Source organism: Petromyzon marinus, unplaced genomic scaffold, assembly GCF_048934315.1.
Source record: "Petromyzon marinus isolate PM22_M1 ecotype Great Lakes invasive population unplaced genomic scaffold, UKy_Petmar_22M1.pri1.0 PM_G_Scaffold_19, whole genome shotgun sequence".
NCBI classification, from domain to species: Eukaryota; Metazoa; Chordata; class Hyperoartia; order Petromyzontiformes; family Petromyzontidae; genus Petromyzon; species Petromyzon marinus.
The window spans coordinates 1724519-1736668 of record NW_027422750.1 but is presented as its reverse complement, the minus strand read 5'-3'; the positions used below and the strand labels follow the sequence as shown (position 1 = coordinate 1736668).

The 12150-nt window shown below is 51.5% G+C and overlaps 1 protein-coding gene across 1 annotated transcript; it reads right to left on the bottom strand.

Moving 5' to 3' along the window:
* On the bottom strand, nucleotides 1-6399 carry LOC142912100 (uncharacterized). Its single transcript, XM_076060406.1, has 6 exons — nucleotides 6263-6399; nucleotides 5224-5583; nucleotides 2381-2629; nucleotides 1776-1926; nucleotides 1549-1609; nucleotides 1-1066 (listed from the first exon to the last, which is right to left on the bottom strand). The coding sequence occupies exons 1-4, from the start codon at nucleotides 6357-6359 to the stop codon at nucleotides 1802-1804; spliced, it is 831 nt and encodes a 276-aa protein (XP_075916521.1). The 5' UTR covers nucleotides 6360-6399; the 3' UTR covers nucleotides 1-1066; nucleotides 1549-1609; nucleotides 1776-1801.
* Between the last annotated feature and the right edge of the window lie 5751 nt (nucleotides 6400-12150).

The window sequence follows — 12150 nt, the reverse complement described above, 5'->3', positions numbered from 1 at the left end:
CACATTTGTACATTGATTTATTTACACAATCTAACCCGGCTGATATCGGTTCGCCGAAAACCAACAGTGTCAAACTATGAAAGTACCGCGGCATCGCGGGAGCGGCCGATGAAACTGGCCGGGTTCGGGGAGAAATAAAAAACTGAGACGCTGACGGGGCGCACGAAGGCTCACGGCGTTGTACGCGCCTCGTGACGCCGCTTGTTGCCTCGATAAAACAATAATATAAACCGCCGGCCGGCCGGCACATGTGGAACTCCCTTCGTGCCGGACGTCGTGACGGACCATGCCGATGTCGCCGCTCGTTGACCCCCAGCCACGCGAGGGCGAATTTAAATTCTCCCCCCCCCCACCCCCCTCTCCCTGGCTCCCTGGCACCATGCCCAGTCGCCTCCCTTCCAACGGCACATGCCGGGGGAAAGCACTGGCAGGTGAGAGACCGTCACGAGTCTAAAATAAAATAATAAAAAACTGCGTCCAGTAACAGAGAGCTCTTTCGTAAAAAAAATCCCCCCCCCCCAAAAAAACAAGTCAAAAGCCAAACTTTGGCACTGATTGTTGGGATCACACAACAACAACAAATCTTCTTGGTTCTTTCGGTGAAGTCACGTAGAAGGGAAATAATACAATAATAAAAATAAAACATAAAATAATAAAATTCTCACGACGTCTCGGCCACAACACAAGCAGCAGAAACGTCGGGAGAATCTTATCACGTTATGTTTTATTTTTATTAATTCCCTTCTACGTGGTGACTTTACCGGAAGAACAAAGAAGATGAATCCCTGCAGTCTCCGCTACAGTCCAGATCGTCGCACGCGGGGGTTCATCCGCTCGTGAAGCCGCCCACGGCGACAATCCCCAGCGTTGCCCCGGCAACTGGAGGCACGGTAAGGTGGAGCACGGCAAGGTGGAGCACGGCAAGGTGGAGCACGGCAGGGTGGAGCACGGCAAGGTGGAGCACGGCAAGGTGGAGCACTCTCCCTCCTCGGGCACCCCCCCCCCCCCGCGCCGCTTCTCAAACATCTTCCTCCCCTTCCTCGTCGTCATCTTCGTCTTTGAAAACCTGCGCGGGTCAGAATAAATAAGAGAGACGGTGACCGACTCCACCCCCCCCCCGCCCCTGGGGTGGCCAGAAGTTGCTCACCGCTCGCCCGCCCACCAATGGCTCCCTTTAAGAGTGTGCTCCTAATCTCAGCTCGTTACCTGTATAAAAGACACCTGGGAGCCAGAAATCTTTCTGATTGAGAGGGGGTCAAATACCTATTTCCCTCATTAAAATGCAAATCAATTTATAACATCTTTGACATGCGCTTTTCTGGATTTTTTTTGTTATTCTGTCTCTCGCTGTTCAAATAAACCTACCATTCAATTATAGACTGATCATTTCTTTATCAGTGGGCAAACGTACAAAATCAGCAGGGGATCAAATACTTTTTTCCCTCACTGTATACACTACACTACTATACACTACACTATACACTACACAGAATACGGAGAGAGACACGGATGGAATGGGCCTCTGTGCGCGGGCGGTGTGCCACTCACGTAGCCAAGGTCGTCCTCCGCGTTTCTCCGCGGTGGCTTGGGGAGAGTAGGGGGTTCCTCCCTGCACGCATGTGGGTAGTGGAGGGGTGGTGGGGGGGTAGCGGGGGGGGGGGTGGTGAGGTAGCGGGGGGGGTGGTGGGGGGGGGCACAGCGGCAGGTCGTCACACAGGTAACCCCGCAGGCACCGCCAACGTCCGCCCGACGTCCGAGAGAAGCGAGCGACTCACGTGGGGCCCCAGGGCTCGTGACGACGCTACCGCTGCCGGCGGCGGCGGCAGCAGAGCAGCAGATTGGCTGCCAGGGCGAGGGACACGGCGAGGATTGCGGCCGGAATGGCCCAGCTGGCCCAGCCCGCCGCCGCCGCCTCCGCCGCCTTCTCTGCGTGGCACAACGATCCCCCGCGTGGCGTTAGCGTGCTGCTGTAGCACGACGACAACAACCATCGCGACAACAACCACCGCAATGACAACACGCGCCAGGCTAGGTGCACTTTAAGGCTCGTGCTGCTTGCACCCAGGCGTTGCGGGTTGAGGGAGTGAGATGAAGGACAGACAGAGACAAAGTTCCCCCGTAAAAGCCCTAGCAGACTGTTGGGGCAGGTGCCGCTAGCGAGTATCAGCAACTATGAAGGCCTTGATTGTGACAAACGAGGGGATGGGTGGCCAGAACAGGGACACGCACACGGACAGGCACACACACACGCACACGGACAGATATGCATGCACACGGACACACTTGCATGCACACGGACAGACACGCACCAACACACATGGTTGCACACACACACATACTAGGACACACACGCATGCAACATTCAGAGATGCGAACAAACCTGTTTGTGTGTCGAGTTGCCTGTTCGGACCGAAAGTCGTGAGTTCAACTGGCGTGCAACAGACGGCGGTGGTGGCGTCTACATCTGTAGAACGTGAAGAACCAGTGGCATCTACATCTGTAGAACGTGAAGAACCAGTGGCATCTACATCTGTAGAACGTGAAGAACCAGTGGCATCTACATCTCCAGAAAGTGAAGAAGCAGTGGCATCTACATCTCCAGAAGGTGAAGAACCAGTGACATCTACATCTGCAAAACGAGAAGAACCAGTGACATTAACATCAACAGAATACGAAAAACCAGTGGCATGTACATCTGCAGAACGTAAAGAACCAGTGGCATCTACATCTCCAGAAGGTGAAGAACCAGTGGCATCTACATCTGCAAAACGAGAAGAACCAATGGCATCTACATCTGCAGAACGTGAAGAAACAGTGGCATCTACATCTGCAAAACGAGAAGAACCAGTGGCATCTACATCTGTAGAACGTGAAGAACCAGTGGCATCTACATCTGTAGAACGTGAAGAACCAGTGGCATCTACATCTGCAAAACGAGAAGGACAAGTGGCATCTACAGAATATGAAAAACTGGTGGCATCTACATCTACAGATTATGAAGAACGAGTTGCATCTACATCTGTAGAACATGAAGAAACAATGGGATCTACATCTGTAGAATGTGAAGAACCAGTGGCATCTACATCTGTGGAATGTGAAGAGAACGTGAAGAACCAGTGGCATCTACATCTGTAGAAGGTGAAGAACCAGTGACATCTACATCTGCAGAACGTGAAGAACCAGTGGCATCTACATCTGCAGAACGTGAAGAACCAGTGGCATCTACATCTGCAGAGCGTGAAGAACCAGTGGCATCTACATCTGCAGAAGATAACGAGCTTTTGGTCTCTGTGTGAGTCTATGGGTTTCTGTCTGAGTAGACTATGGGTGTCTGTGTGATGAGTCTATGGGTCTCTATGTGAGTAGTCTATGGGTCTCTGTGTGAGTAGTCTATGGGTGTCTGTGTGATGAGTCTATGGGTCTCTGTGTGAGTAATCTATGGGTGTCTGTGTGAGTAGTGATGAGTCTATGGGTCTCTGTGTGATGAGTCTATGGGTCTCTGTGTGATTAGTCTATGGGTGTCTGTGTGAGTAGTCTATGGGTCTCTGTGTGATGAGTCTATGGGTGTCTGTGTGATGAGTCGATGGGTCTCTGTGTGATGAGTCTATGGGTCCCTGTGTGAGTAGTCTATGGGTGTCTGTGTGAGTAGTCTATGGGGCTCTGTGTGAGTAGTCTATGGGTCTCTGTGTGAGTAGTCTATGGGTCTCTGTGTGAGTAGTCTATGGGTCTCTGTGTGAGTAGTCTATGGGTGTCTGTGTGAGCAGTCTATGCGTCTCTGTGTGATGAGTCTATGGGTGTCTGTGCGATGAGTCGATGGGTCTCTGTGTGATGAGTCTATGGATCTCTGTGTGAGTAGTCTATGGGTCTCTGTGTGAGTAGTCTATGGGTCTCTGTGTGAGTAGTCTATGGGTGTCTGTGTGAGTAGTCTATGAGTCTCTGTGTGAGTAGTCTATGGGTCTCTGTGTGAGTAGTCTATGGGTGTCTGTGTGAGTAGTCTATGGGTCTCTGTGTGAGTAGTCTATGGGTCTCTGTGTGAGTAGTCTATGGGTGTCTGTGTGAGTAGTCTATGAGTCTCTGTGTGAGTAGTCTATGGGTCTCTGTGTGAGTAGTCTATGGGTGTCTGTGTGAGTAGTCTATGAGTCTCTGTGTGATGAGTCTATGGGTGTCTGTGTGATGAGTCGATGGGTCTCTGTGTGATGAGTCTATGGGTCTCTGTGTGAGTAGTCTATGGGTCTCTGTGTGATGAGTCTATGGGTGTCTGTGTGATGAGTCGATGGGTCTCTGTGTGATGAGTATATGGGTCTCTGTGTGAGTAGTCTATGGGTCTCTGTGTGATGAGTCTATGGGTGTCTGTGTGAGTAGTCTATGGGTCTCTGTGTGATGAGTCTATGGGTCTCTGTGTGAGTAGTCTATGGGTCTCTGTGTGAGTAGTCTATGGGTCTCTGTGTGAGTAGTCTATGGGTGTCTGTGTGATGAGTCGATGGGTGTCTGTGTGATGAGTCTATGGGTCTCTGTGTGAGTAGTCTATGGGTCTCTGTGTGAGTAGTCTATGGGTCTCTGTGTGAGTAGTCTATGGGTGTCTGTGTGAGTAGTCTGAGTCTCTGTGTGAGTAGTCTATGGGTCTCTGTGTGAATAGTCTATGGGTGTCTGTGTGATGAGTCGATGGGTGTCTGTGTGATGAGTCTATGGGTCTCTGTGTGAGTAGTCTATGGGTCTCTGTGTGAGTAGTCTATGGGTATCTGTGTGAGTAGTCTATGGGTGTCTGTGTGAGTAGTCTGAGTCTCTGTGTGAGTAGTCTATGGGTCTCTGTGTGAGTAGTCTATGAGTGTCTGTGTGAGTAGTCTATGGGTGTCTGTGTGATGAGTCGATGGGTCTCTGTGTGATGAGTCTATGGGCCTCTGTGTGAGTAGTCTATGGGTCTCTGTGTGAATAGTCTATGGGTCTCTGTGTGAGTAGTCTATGAGTGTCTGTGTGAGTAGTCTATGGGTGTCTGTGTGATGAGTCGATGGGTCTCTGTGTGATGAGTCTATGGGTGTCTGTGTGATGAGTCGATGGGTCTCTGTGTGATGAGTCTATGGGTCTCTGTGTGAGTAGTCTATGGGTGTCTGTGTGATGAGTCTATGGGTCTCTGTGTGGTGAGTCTATGGGTCTCTGTGTGAGTAGTCTATGGGTCTCTGTGTGATGAGTCTATGGGTCTCTGTGTGGGGCAGTGCCAATTCTCACCGATGACAGAGAGGTTGACCCTCCCCTCGAAGTTGCCGTGGGGGAAGGTGGCCACACGACAGAGGAAGAGGCCCCCGTCGCCATGACGCACGTCCAGCAGCTCCAGCGAGACGTCGCCGGGCGGCCCCCCACTGCGGAACCGCAGTCGGCCCGCGAGGGACGAGTTGGAGTACGCCGTGCCGTGCAGCGGGCTGAGCGCGGCCAAATTGGCCCCCGCCCAGACGTCGTCACGGGAGGCCTTCAGCCAGTTGGCCTGCACCACCACCACGGCCGCACCCCACAGGACGCAGCGCAGCACCGCCACCTTCTGGCCGACGACCGCCGTGACCTGGCCGTCCGTTTCAACACCCACACGAGGGGCTGGGTGGGAAGACCACACAAAGACCCACACACACAGTGCGCTAACCACTGCACCACCACTCCCCACACTCACACACACTGTGTGCTAACCACTGCACCACCACTCCCCACACACAGTGCGCTAACCACTGCACCACCACTTCCCACACACTCACACACACAGTGTGCTAACCACTGCACCACCACTCCCCACACACATACACTGCGCTAACCACTGCACCACCACTTCCCACCCACACAGTGCGCTAACCACTGCACCACCACTCCCCAAACACACACACAGTGCGCTAACCACTGCCCCACCACTCCCCCTTCACACACACAGTGCGCTAACCACTGCACCACCACTCCCCACACAATCACACAGTTCGCTAACCACTGCACCACCACTTCCCCTTCACACACAGTGCGCTAACCACTGCACCACCACTCCCCACACACACAGTGCGCTAACCACTGCACCACCACTCCCCACACACTCACACAGTGCGCTAACCACTGCACCACCACTCACACACACTGCGCTAACCACTGCACCACCACTCCCCCTGCGCTAACCACTGCACCACCACTCCCCACACACTCACTCACACACAGTGCGCTAACCACTGCACCACCGCTCCCCCCACAATCACACAAACTGGCACCCGATTTATCGATCACCTCCGGCTCTGCTCACCGTGGCTGCTGCACGTGACGAGGTGGTGGTGGTGGAGGAGGAGAGGCAGGATGAGGGAGAAGAGTAGGCCAAGTTTGTAGAGTTTCGACATCGCCATGAACCCCACACGCAGCCACGCGCTCTCCTCACCCAAGCCATGTGCTGAGAAAATCGATTCAAGGTTAAATTAAAACTCGGATCGATTCTATGGGGATAACAAATGCGAATTGATAGTGGTCAAAAATGAAGCCGATGGCATCGATCCCTATTGGGACTGCATTGGAATTGACGTTGGTCGTGAGTGGAAAATGTAATCGAATACATTTTCGATAACATGGGAATTATAGTGATTTGTTCTAATGAAATGGATTCACATTAGGACAGGTGTCTTTTATACAGGTAACAAGCTGAGATTAGGAGCACTCCCTTTAAGAGTGTGCTCCTAATCTCAGCTCGTTACCTGTATAAAAGACACCTGGGAGCCAGGAATCTTTCTGATTGAGAGGGGGTCAAATGCTTATTCCCTCATTAAAATGCAAATCAATTTATAACATTTTTGACATGCGTTTTTCTGGATTTTGTTGTTGTTATTCTGTCTCTCACTGTTCAAATAAACCTACCATTAAAATTAGAGACTGATCATTTCTTTGTCAGTGGGCAAACGTACAAAATCAGCAGGGGATCAAATACTTTTTTCCCTCACTGTACGTATATTACTGAGTAGCGAAACTTTGGGGCTAATGATGTGAAGTGATAGGCAACTAAGCCATTAAAATAATCATATATGTTGAACTTTCGCACCGTACGTAGCCAACTGTGCTGATCGGATGTGCGGAACAATGTGTCGCAAGGTGGTCGGGCGGTGGGACAGGAGTTATGTTTATGAAACGGTGGCATGTGTGGCTCCAATTGGTGGGTTAATACGGTAGCTGGAAAATGCCATCTTTGCTTTGCCAGCATCAGTTGTTTATGGGCCAAGTGCTTTCCTGGAACATTTGGAATGCGGAGGCAATATCTTCATCAGAGCTTCTTCCGGGAGGTAGGAATAAAGTCCACTCAGCTTTTCTGCAGTGAGCATCCAACTCACAATCCATCTCACAATCAAGGCGATGAGTTCACACCCGAGTCTGGGATCAATTTAGCCCCTCATCTCTGCAAGCACAATAAAACGAGGATCCCATTATAGATAGCGGGTTGCCTTCGAGAGGACTGACTCCCCACCAATGGGAATGGGGAGTGTTCACCGCTGACTCAACGGAGGTGAGCACCACAGCGGCAGCCGTAACAATCGGCCACGAGTTTCTACATTACCACAAAGTTCCTGATTATAAATTCATCGCTTGCAACCTGAAACTGGGAACGCGAAAAAAAAACGCCCAAAGGTAGAGGTTTTTTTTTTTTGCGGTAGAGGCGGGGGGCGACTTTTGGCCGAGATTACTTGAGACGAGGTCAACGTTAGACGACCCCCGTGTCCTTGACGAACCCACTCAGTCGACACACGGGGCCCAACTCTTCTTCGCTGTGCAGGAGAGGTCGGGGTCCACTTAGGCTATCGGCAAGACTAAAGCTTCGCCCCGGTTTGCTTACCAGGACGTCTGCCCCACGACCGGGCTGAAGGTAATGTGGGACACAAAAAAAACACAAAGGTCCCCTCGTATAGCATTAACAGACTGTTGGGGCAAGTGCTGCTAGCCAGCGTCTATGAAGGTCGGCACTGTGGCACGCGAGGGGGTGGGCAGCACCACGCCCGGTCGCCACCTTTGTCTCCCCGCAGTGGCGATGTTTACACACCTCATCAGATACTAATTTGAGTCCGAGTCGACCTCGGGGAGACCCAGGACCGGTTCAGATAATCGTCACCGGTGTTGGCCGTGAGCGGGAATCGAACTTGGGCAGCCGGGTTCGTGATGCAGTGCACTAACCGCTACACTACATGGGACACAGATGCATGCACACACACACACAAAGATACACACACACGCACACCAACACTGGGCGAAGTAATGAATACGATGAAATAGCGACGTCTTCTTCCACAGTCATTCTACTTATATGATTTGGGTTGCCATCTCTGAGGGACAAACCACTTAAACATATCGTGAGAATAATACGTTGTATGAGCTGAAAATGGGAGGAACCACGTGTTAATGCATCATCTCGTGTAGTTGTAATCTTACGTAACTGACAAAAAAACTAGACTTTTAACTTTCCCCGGGGGGAACAGTTTACTGGATTCCCAGCACAGCCACGATTATGGGAGAAAACCAGGACAAGGTGGCAACGCTATAACAACAACAATAATAATATAACCCAGACGTGGGTGTTGATGTCGTGGGGTCGCTTATGTCTGCAGCCGCACCAGTCGGCCAAATGGTCGCAACGCCGTGCGATGTAGGGAAAGGCGCCGCCGAACGCAACCCCCTCGTGGCGCACTTCAGAGGACTCAATGATCAACTTCGTTGGTCTCCGAGATAAACAGGATCAGCGCGCGCTGAATGGTTCGAGCGGCGTTGAACTTCTTCGCACGTGCGCACGTGGCGAACCACGCTCGCTGTGATCGTTCGCGCTGGCCGTCTTGTCATACGCGTAGGGGCATTTAAGCTGTCACGTCGTTCGTGCTGCTGTTGATCCGTGGGGGTGAAGGGGGAGGTGGAGGAGGGGGTTCCGTGAGGGTGCAGAAAACATAAATAGGCGGGCCCACTGCATGCGGTGTTCATTATGGACGCGCCGCGCCGGCTAAAGGACGGGAAGTCGTTTCACTCTTAGGAAGGAGGGGCATTGAGAGAGAGAGAGAGAGACGCACACGGAGCAAAGCTTAAGAAATGGAGACCTACTACCCGAAGGCGAAGGGCCTGGAAACGGGATCCGGCTCGGATGGAACATGCAGAGACGGATCTCCCGGCAGTCAGCCACCCACTCACCCACCCGCCCACTCACCCAGCCACTCACAACAACCGCCACTAATTGGCGGTGATGTCACCACGACGCTTGTGCCAGGCTCACGTGGTTAGCATTAATTAATTAAACCATCTCCACCTTCAATTAATTACCGCTTACCACGTGACCCTGGCACAAGCGTCGTGGTGACGTCACCGCCAATTAGTGGCGGTTGTTGTGAGTGGCTGGGTGAGTGGCTGGGTGAGCGAGCAGGTGAGTGAGTGGGTGAGTGGCTGAGAGAGTGGGTGAGTGGGTGGGTGAGCGTGTGGGCGACTGGGTGAGTGGGTGAGTGGGTGGTGAGTGTGTGGGTGAGTGGGTGGTGAGTGTGTGAGCGACTGGGTGAGTGAGTGTGTAGGTGAGTGGGTGAGTGAGTGTGTGAGGTGAGTGTGTGAGCGACTGGGTGAGCGACTAGGTGAGTGTGTGGGTGGATGAGTGGGTGGGTGACTGTGTGAGTGAGCAACTGGGTGAGCAACTGGGTAAGTGAGTGGGTGTGTGAGTGTGCGTGCGACTGGGTGAGTGAGGGGGTGGGTGAGTGTGTAGATGAGTATGTGAGCGACTGGACGAGTGAGTGTATGAGTGTCTGGGTGAGTGGGTGGGTGAGCGACTGGGTGAGTGTCTGGGTGAGTGGGTGAGTTTGGCGCAGTAGGAGGCACGGGTGGTGCATCAGCCACTCATCTCAGTCAGTCGACCCGTGGCATCTGGGTCTGCCCCGTGACCTGCCAGCGGGCGTTCGACACTTCACGTGGCCTCAGGGTGCACATAGCCTGGCACAAGCGTCGTGGTGACGTCACCGCCACTTAGTGGCGAATGGCGGTTGTTGTTGTTGTTGTTGTCAAAAACAACTCCCTACCTCCACGTGGTGCCGGACAGTGCTGTGGGGTGGAGGGCCAATTCCAATCGGCCTCTTCTGTCAGGTGCATTTGCGACCACTATAGTGGCTAATTAATTGAAGGTGGAGGGGCTGGTAACCCCTCCACCTTCATTTACTTAATTGAAGGTGGAGGGGTTACCCACTCACCCACCCACTCACCCAGACACTCACACATCCACCCACTCACCCAGTCGCCCACCCACTCACCCAGACACTCACCCAGACACTCACCACCCACTCACTCACCCGCCCACACACATCCACCCACTCACCCAGTCGCCCACACACCCAGCCACTCACAACAATCGTCACTAATTGGTGGTGACGTCACCACGACGCATGTGCCAGGCTCACGTGGTTAGCAGTAATTAATTAACTAAGCCCCTCTCCACCTTCAATTGATTACCGCTAACCACGTGAGCCTGGCACAAGCGTCGTGGTGACGTCACCGCCAATTAGTGGCGATTGTTGTGAGTGAGTGGCTGGGTGAGTGGCTGGGTGAGCGAGCAGGTGAGTGAGTGGGTGAGTGGCTGGGTGAGCGAGCGGGTGAGTGAGTGGGTGAGTGGCTGAGAGAGTGGGTGAGTGAGTTCACTTCTCCCAATGGTAAACGGATCTTGTTCAGGGCTGGCCTAGCCCTGATCTCAAGGATAATAAGATTGCTCTCCTGATGACGATTGCTTGTGCTGTGATCGAAACGTCGTAGTTTTTTTGTTATTTTCTTTGAACCTATCTACGTGACTTTACCGAAAGACCCAAGAATGTGAATTCCTGCAGTCACGAAAGCTTTAAGTCAACATTCAAACGTGATTCTTGGAAATCCGAATGAAGTCCACAAGACACAAACACCTCATGAAAGACCCGATGTAAAAGGTACCTGGCTTCGATCTTCCGTAAAGCTTACGGGCTACCCTAAACAACATCCGGTCGATGCACAAAAAAGGAAAACAGAAAAAACTCTCCAGTGTGTGACTGGGCTCACCCAGAACCATGGAACATATAACAATTCAATGCCCGATTCACAAACATAATGGAGGCATTACAGTGATACAATCTGCTACAGCTGACGCAGTCATCCGGCTCTACCACCTCAAAGAAACATTATTGTAGTTGCTACACGTCTGCACATACGAATAAGAGGTTTGTGAAACTTGAATCGATGTGGTCATGCTATATAAAGCTGCTGCACTGGCTGAAATTGTCAGTTTGTATTTATGCATGTTGTTGTTGCAACGCGTTTTCTCAGTGGTCCGTGAACAGTACACGTCGTGTTGAGTGACCAGAACGACACGTACTGCCCCTTCGAGCTTAGTTGTTCCCCTAACTGATAAATGGAGGCTAATGAAAACACTGTTCGTACAGACGTGTCTAATGCCAGACAAGACATTGATTTATGGCACCAATTACCGCAAATGCGAGCTGTTACCTGAGCAAAATGTAACCAAGCAAAAAGTACATTTAAAATAAATAAATCCAACACTCAGTTCAGCAGAAAATACTGAACGTATGACCACCAAAAATAGAATGCGACTTCTAAATTTGAAGCTTTCGTGACTGCAAGGATGAAATTGTCAGTTTGTATTTATGCATGTTGTTGTTGCAACGCAACAACATGCATAGTGGTATTCCAAACTCCCAGGGAGGTGTATTATCATCTTGTGCTAATTCCAAACTTTGTCAGTGGTGCGTTTCATGCTAATTTCCTTTGTCAGAGCGTTTGCTGTTTGCCCCCTCACAGCTTAAAGGGAGGCGACCAGCGCTTGGCTTTCTTCACTCCAACGCTGCCCGCTGGACAGGTTGGTCCCTTCACCTGATGAAGGCCGCTTGTGTTGTGGCCGAAACGTCGTGATTTTTGTTGTTTTAATTTTTTTACCTACGTGACTTTACCGAATAGAACCAAAGAGTAAGAATGCCACTTATAATTATACACATTAAACAGGATGTAATTGAATGGAGTGGTGGCACTAGGAAACTGACGAAACAACCAGTTCAATTCCCAGCCACAGTTAACATCAGTGGGTGAAGAATGACCGACATGGTGTGGTGAGGCCTTCGTTTAAGCAGTGGGTTGACAAAACGCTGTAAATGATGAACAGTGAACGCA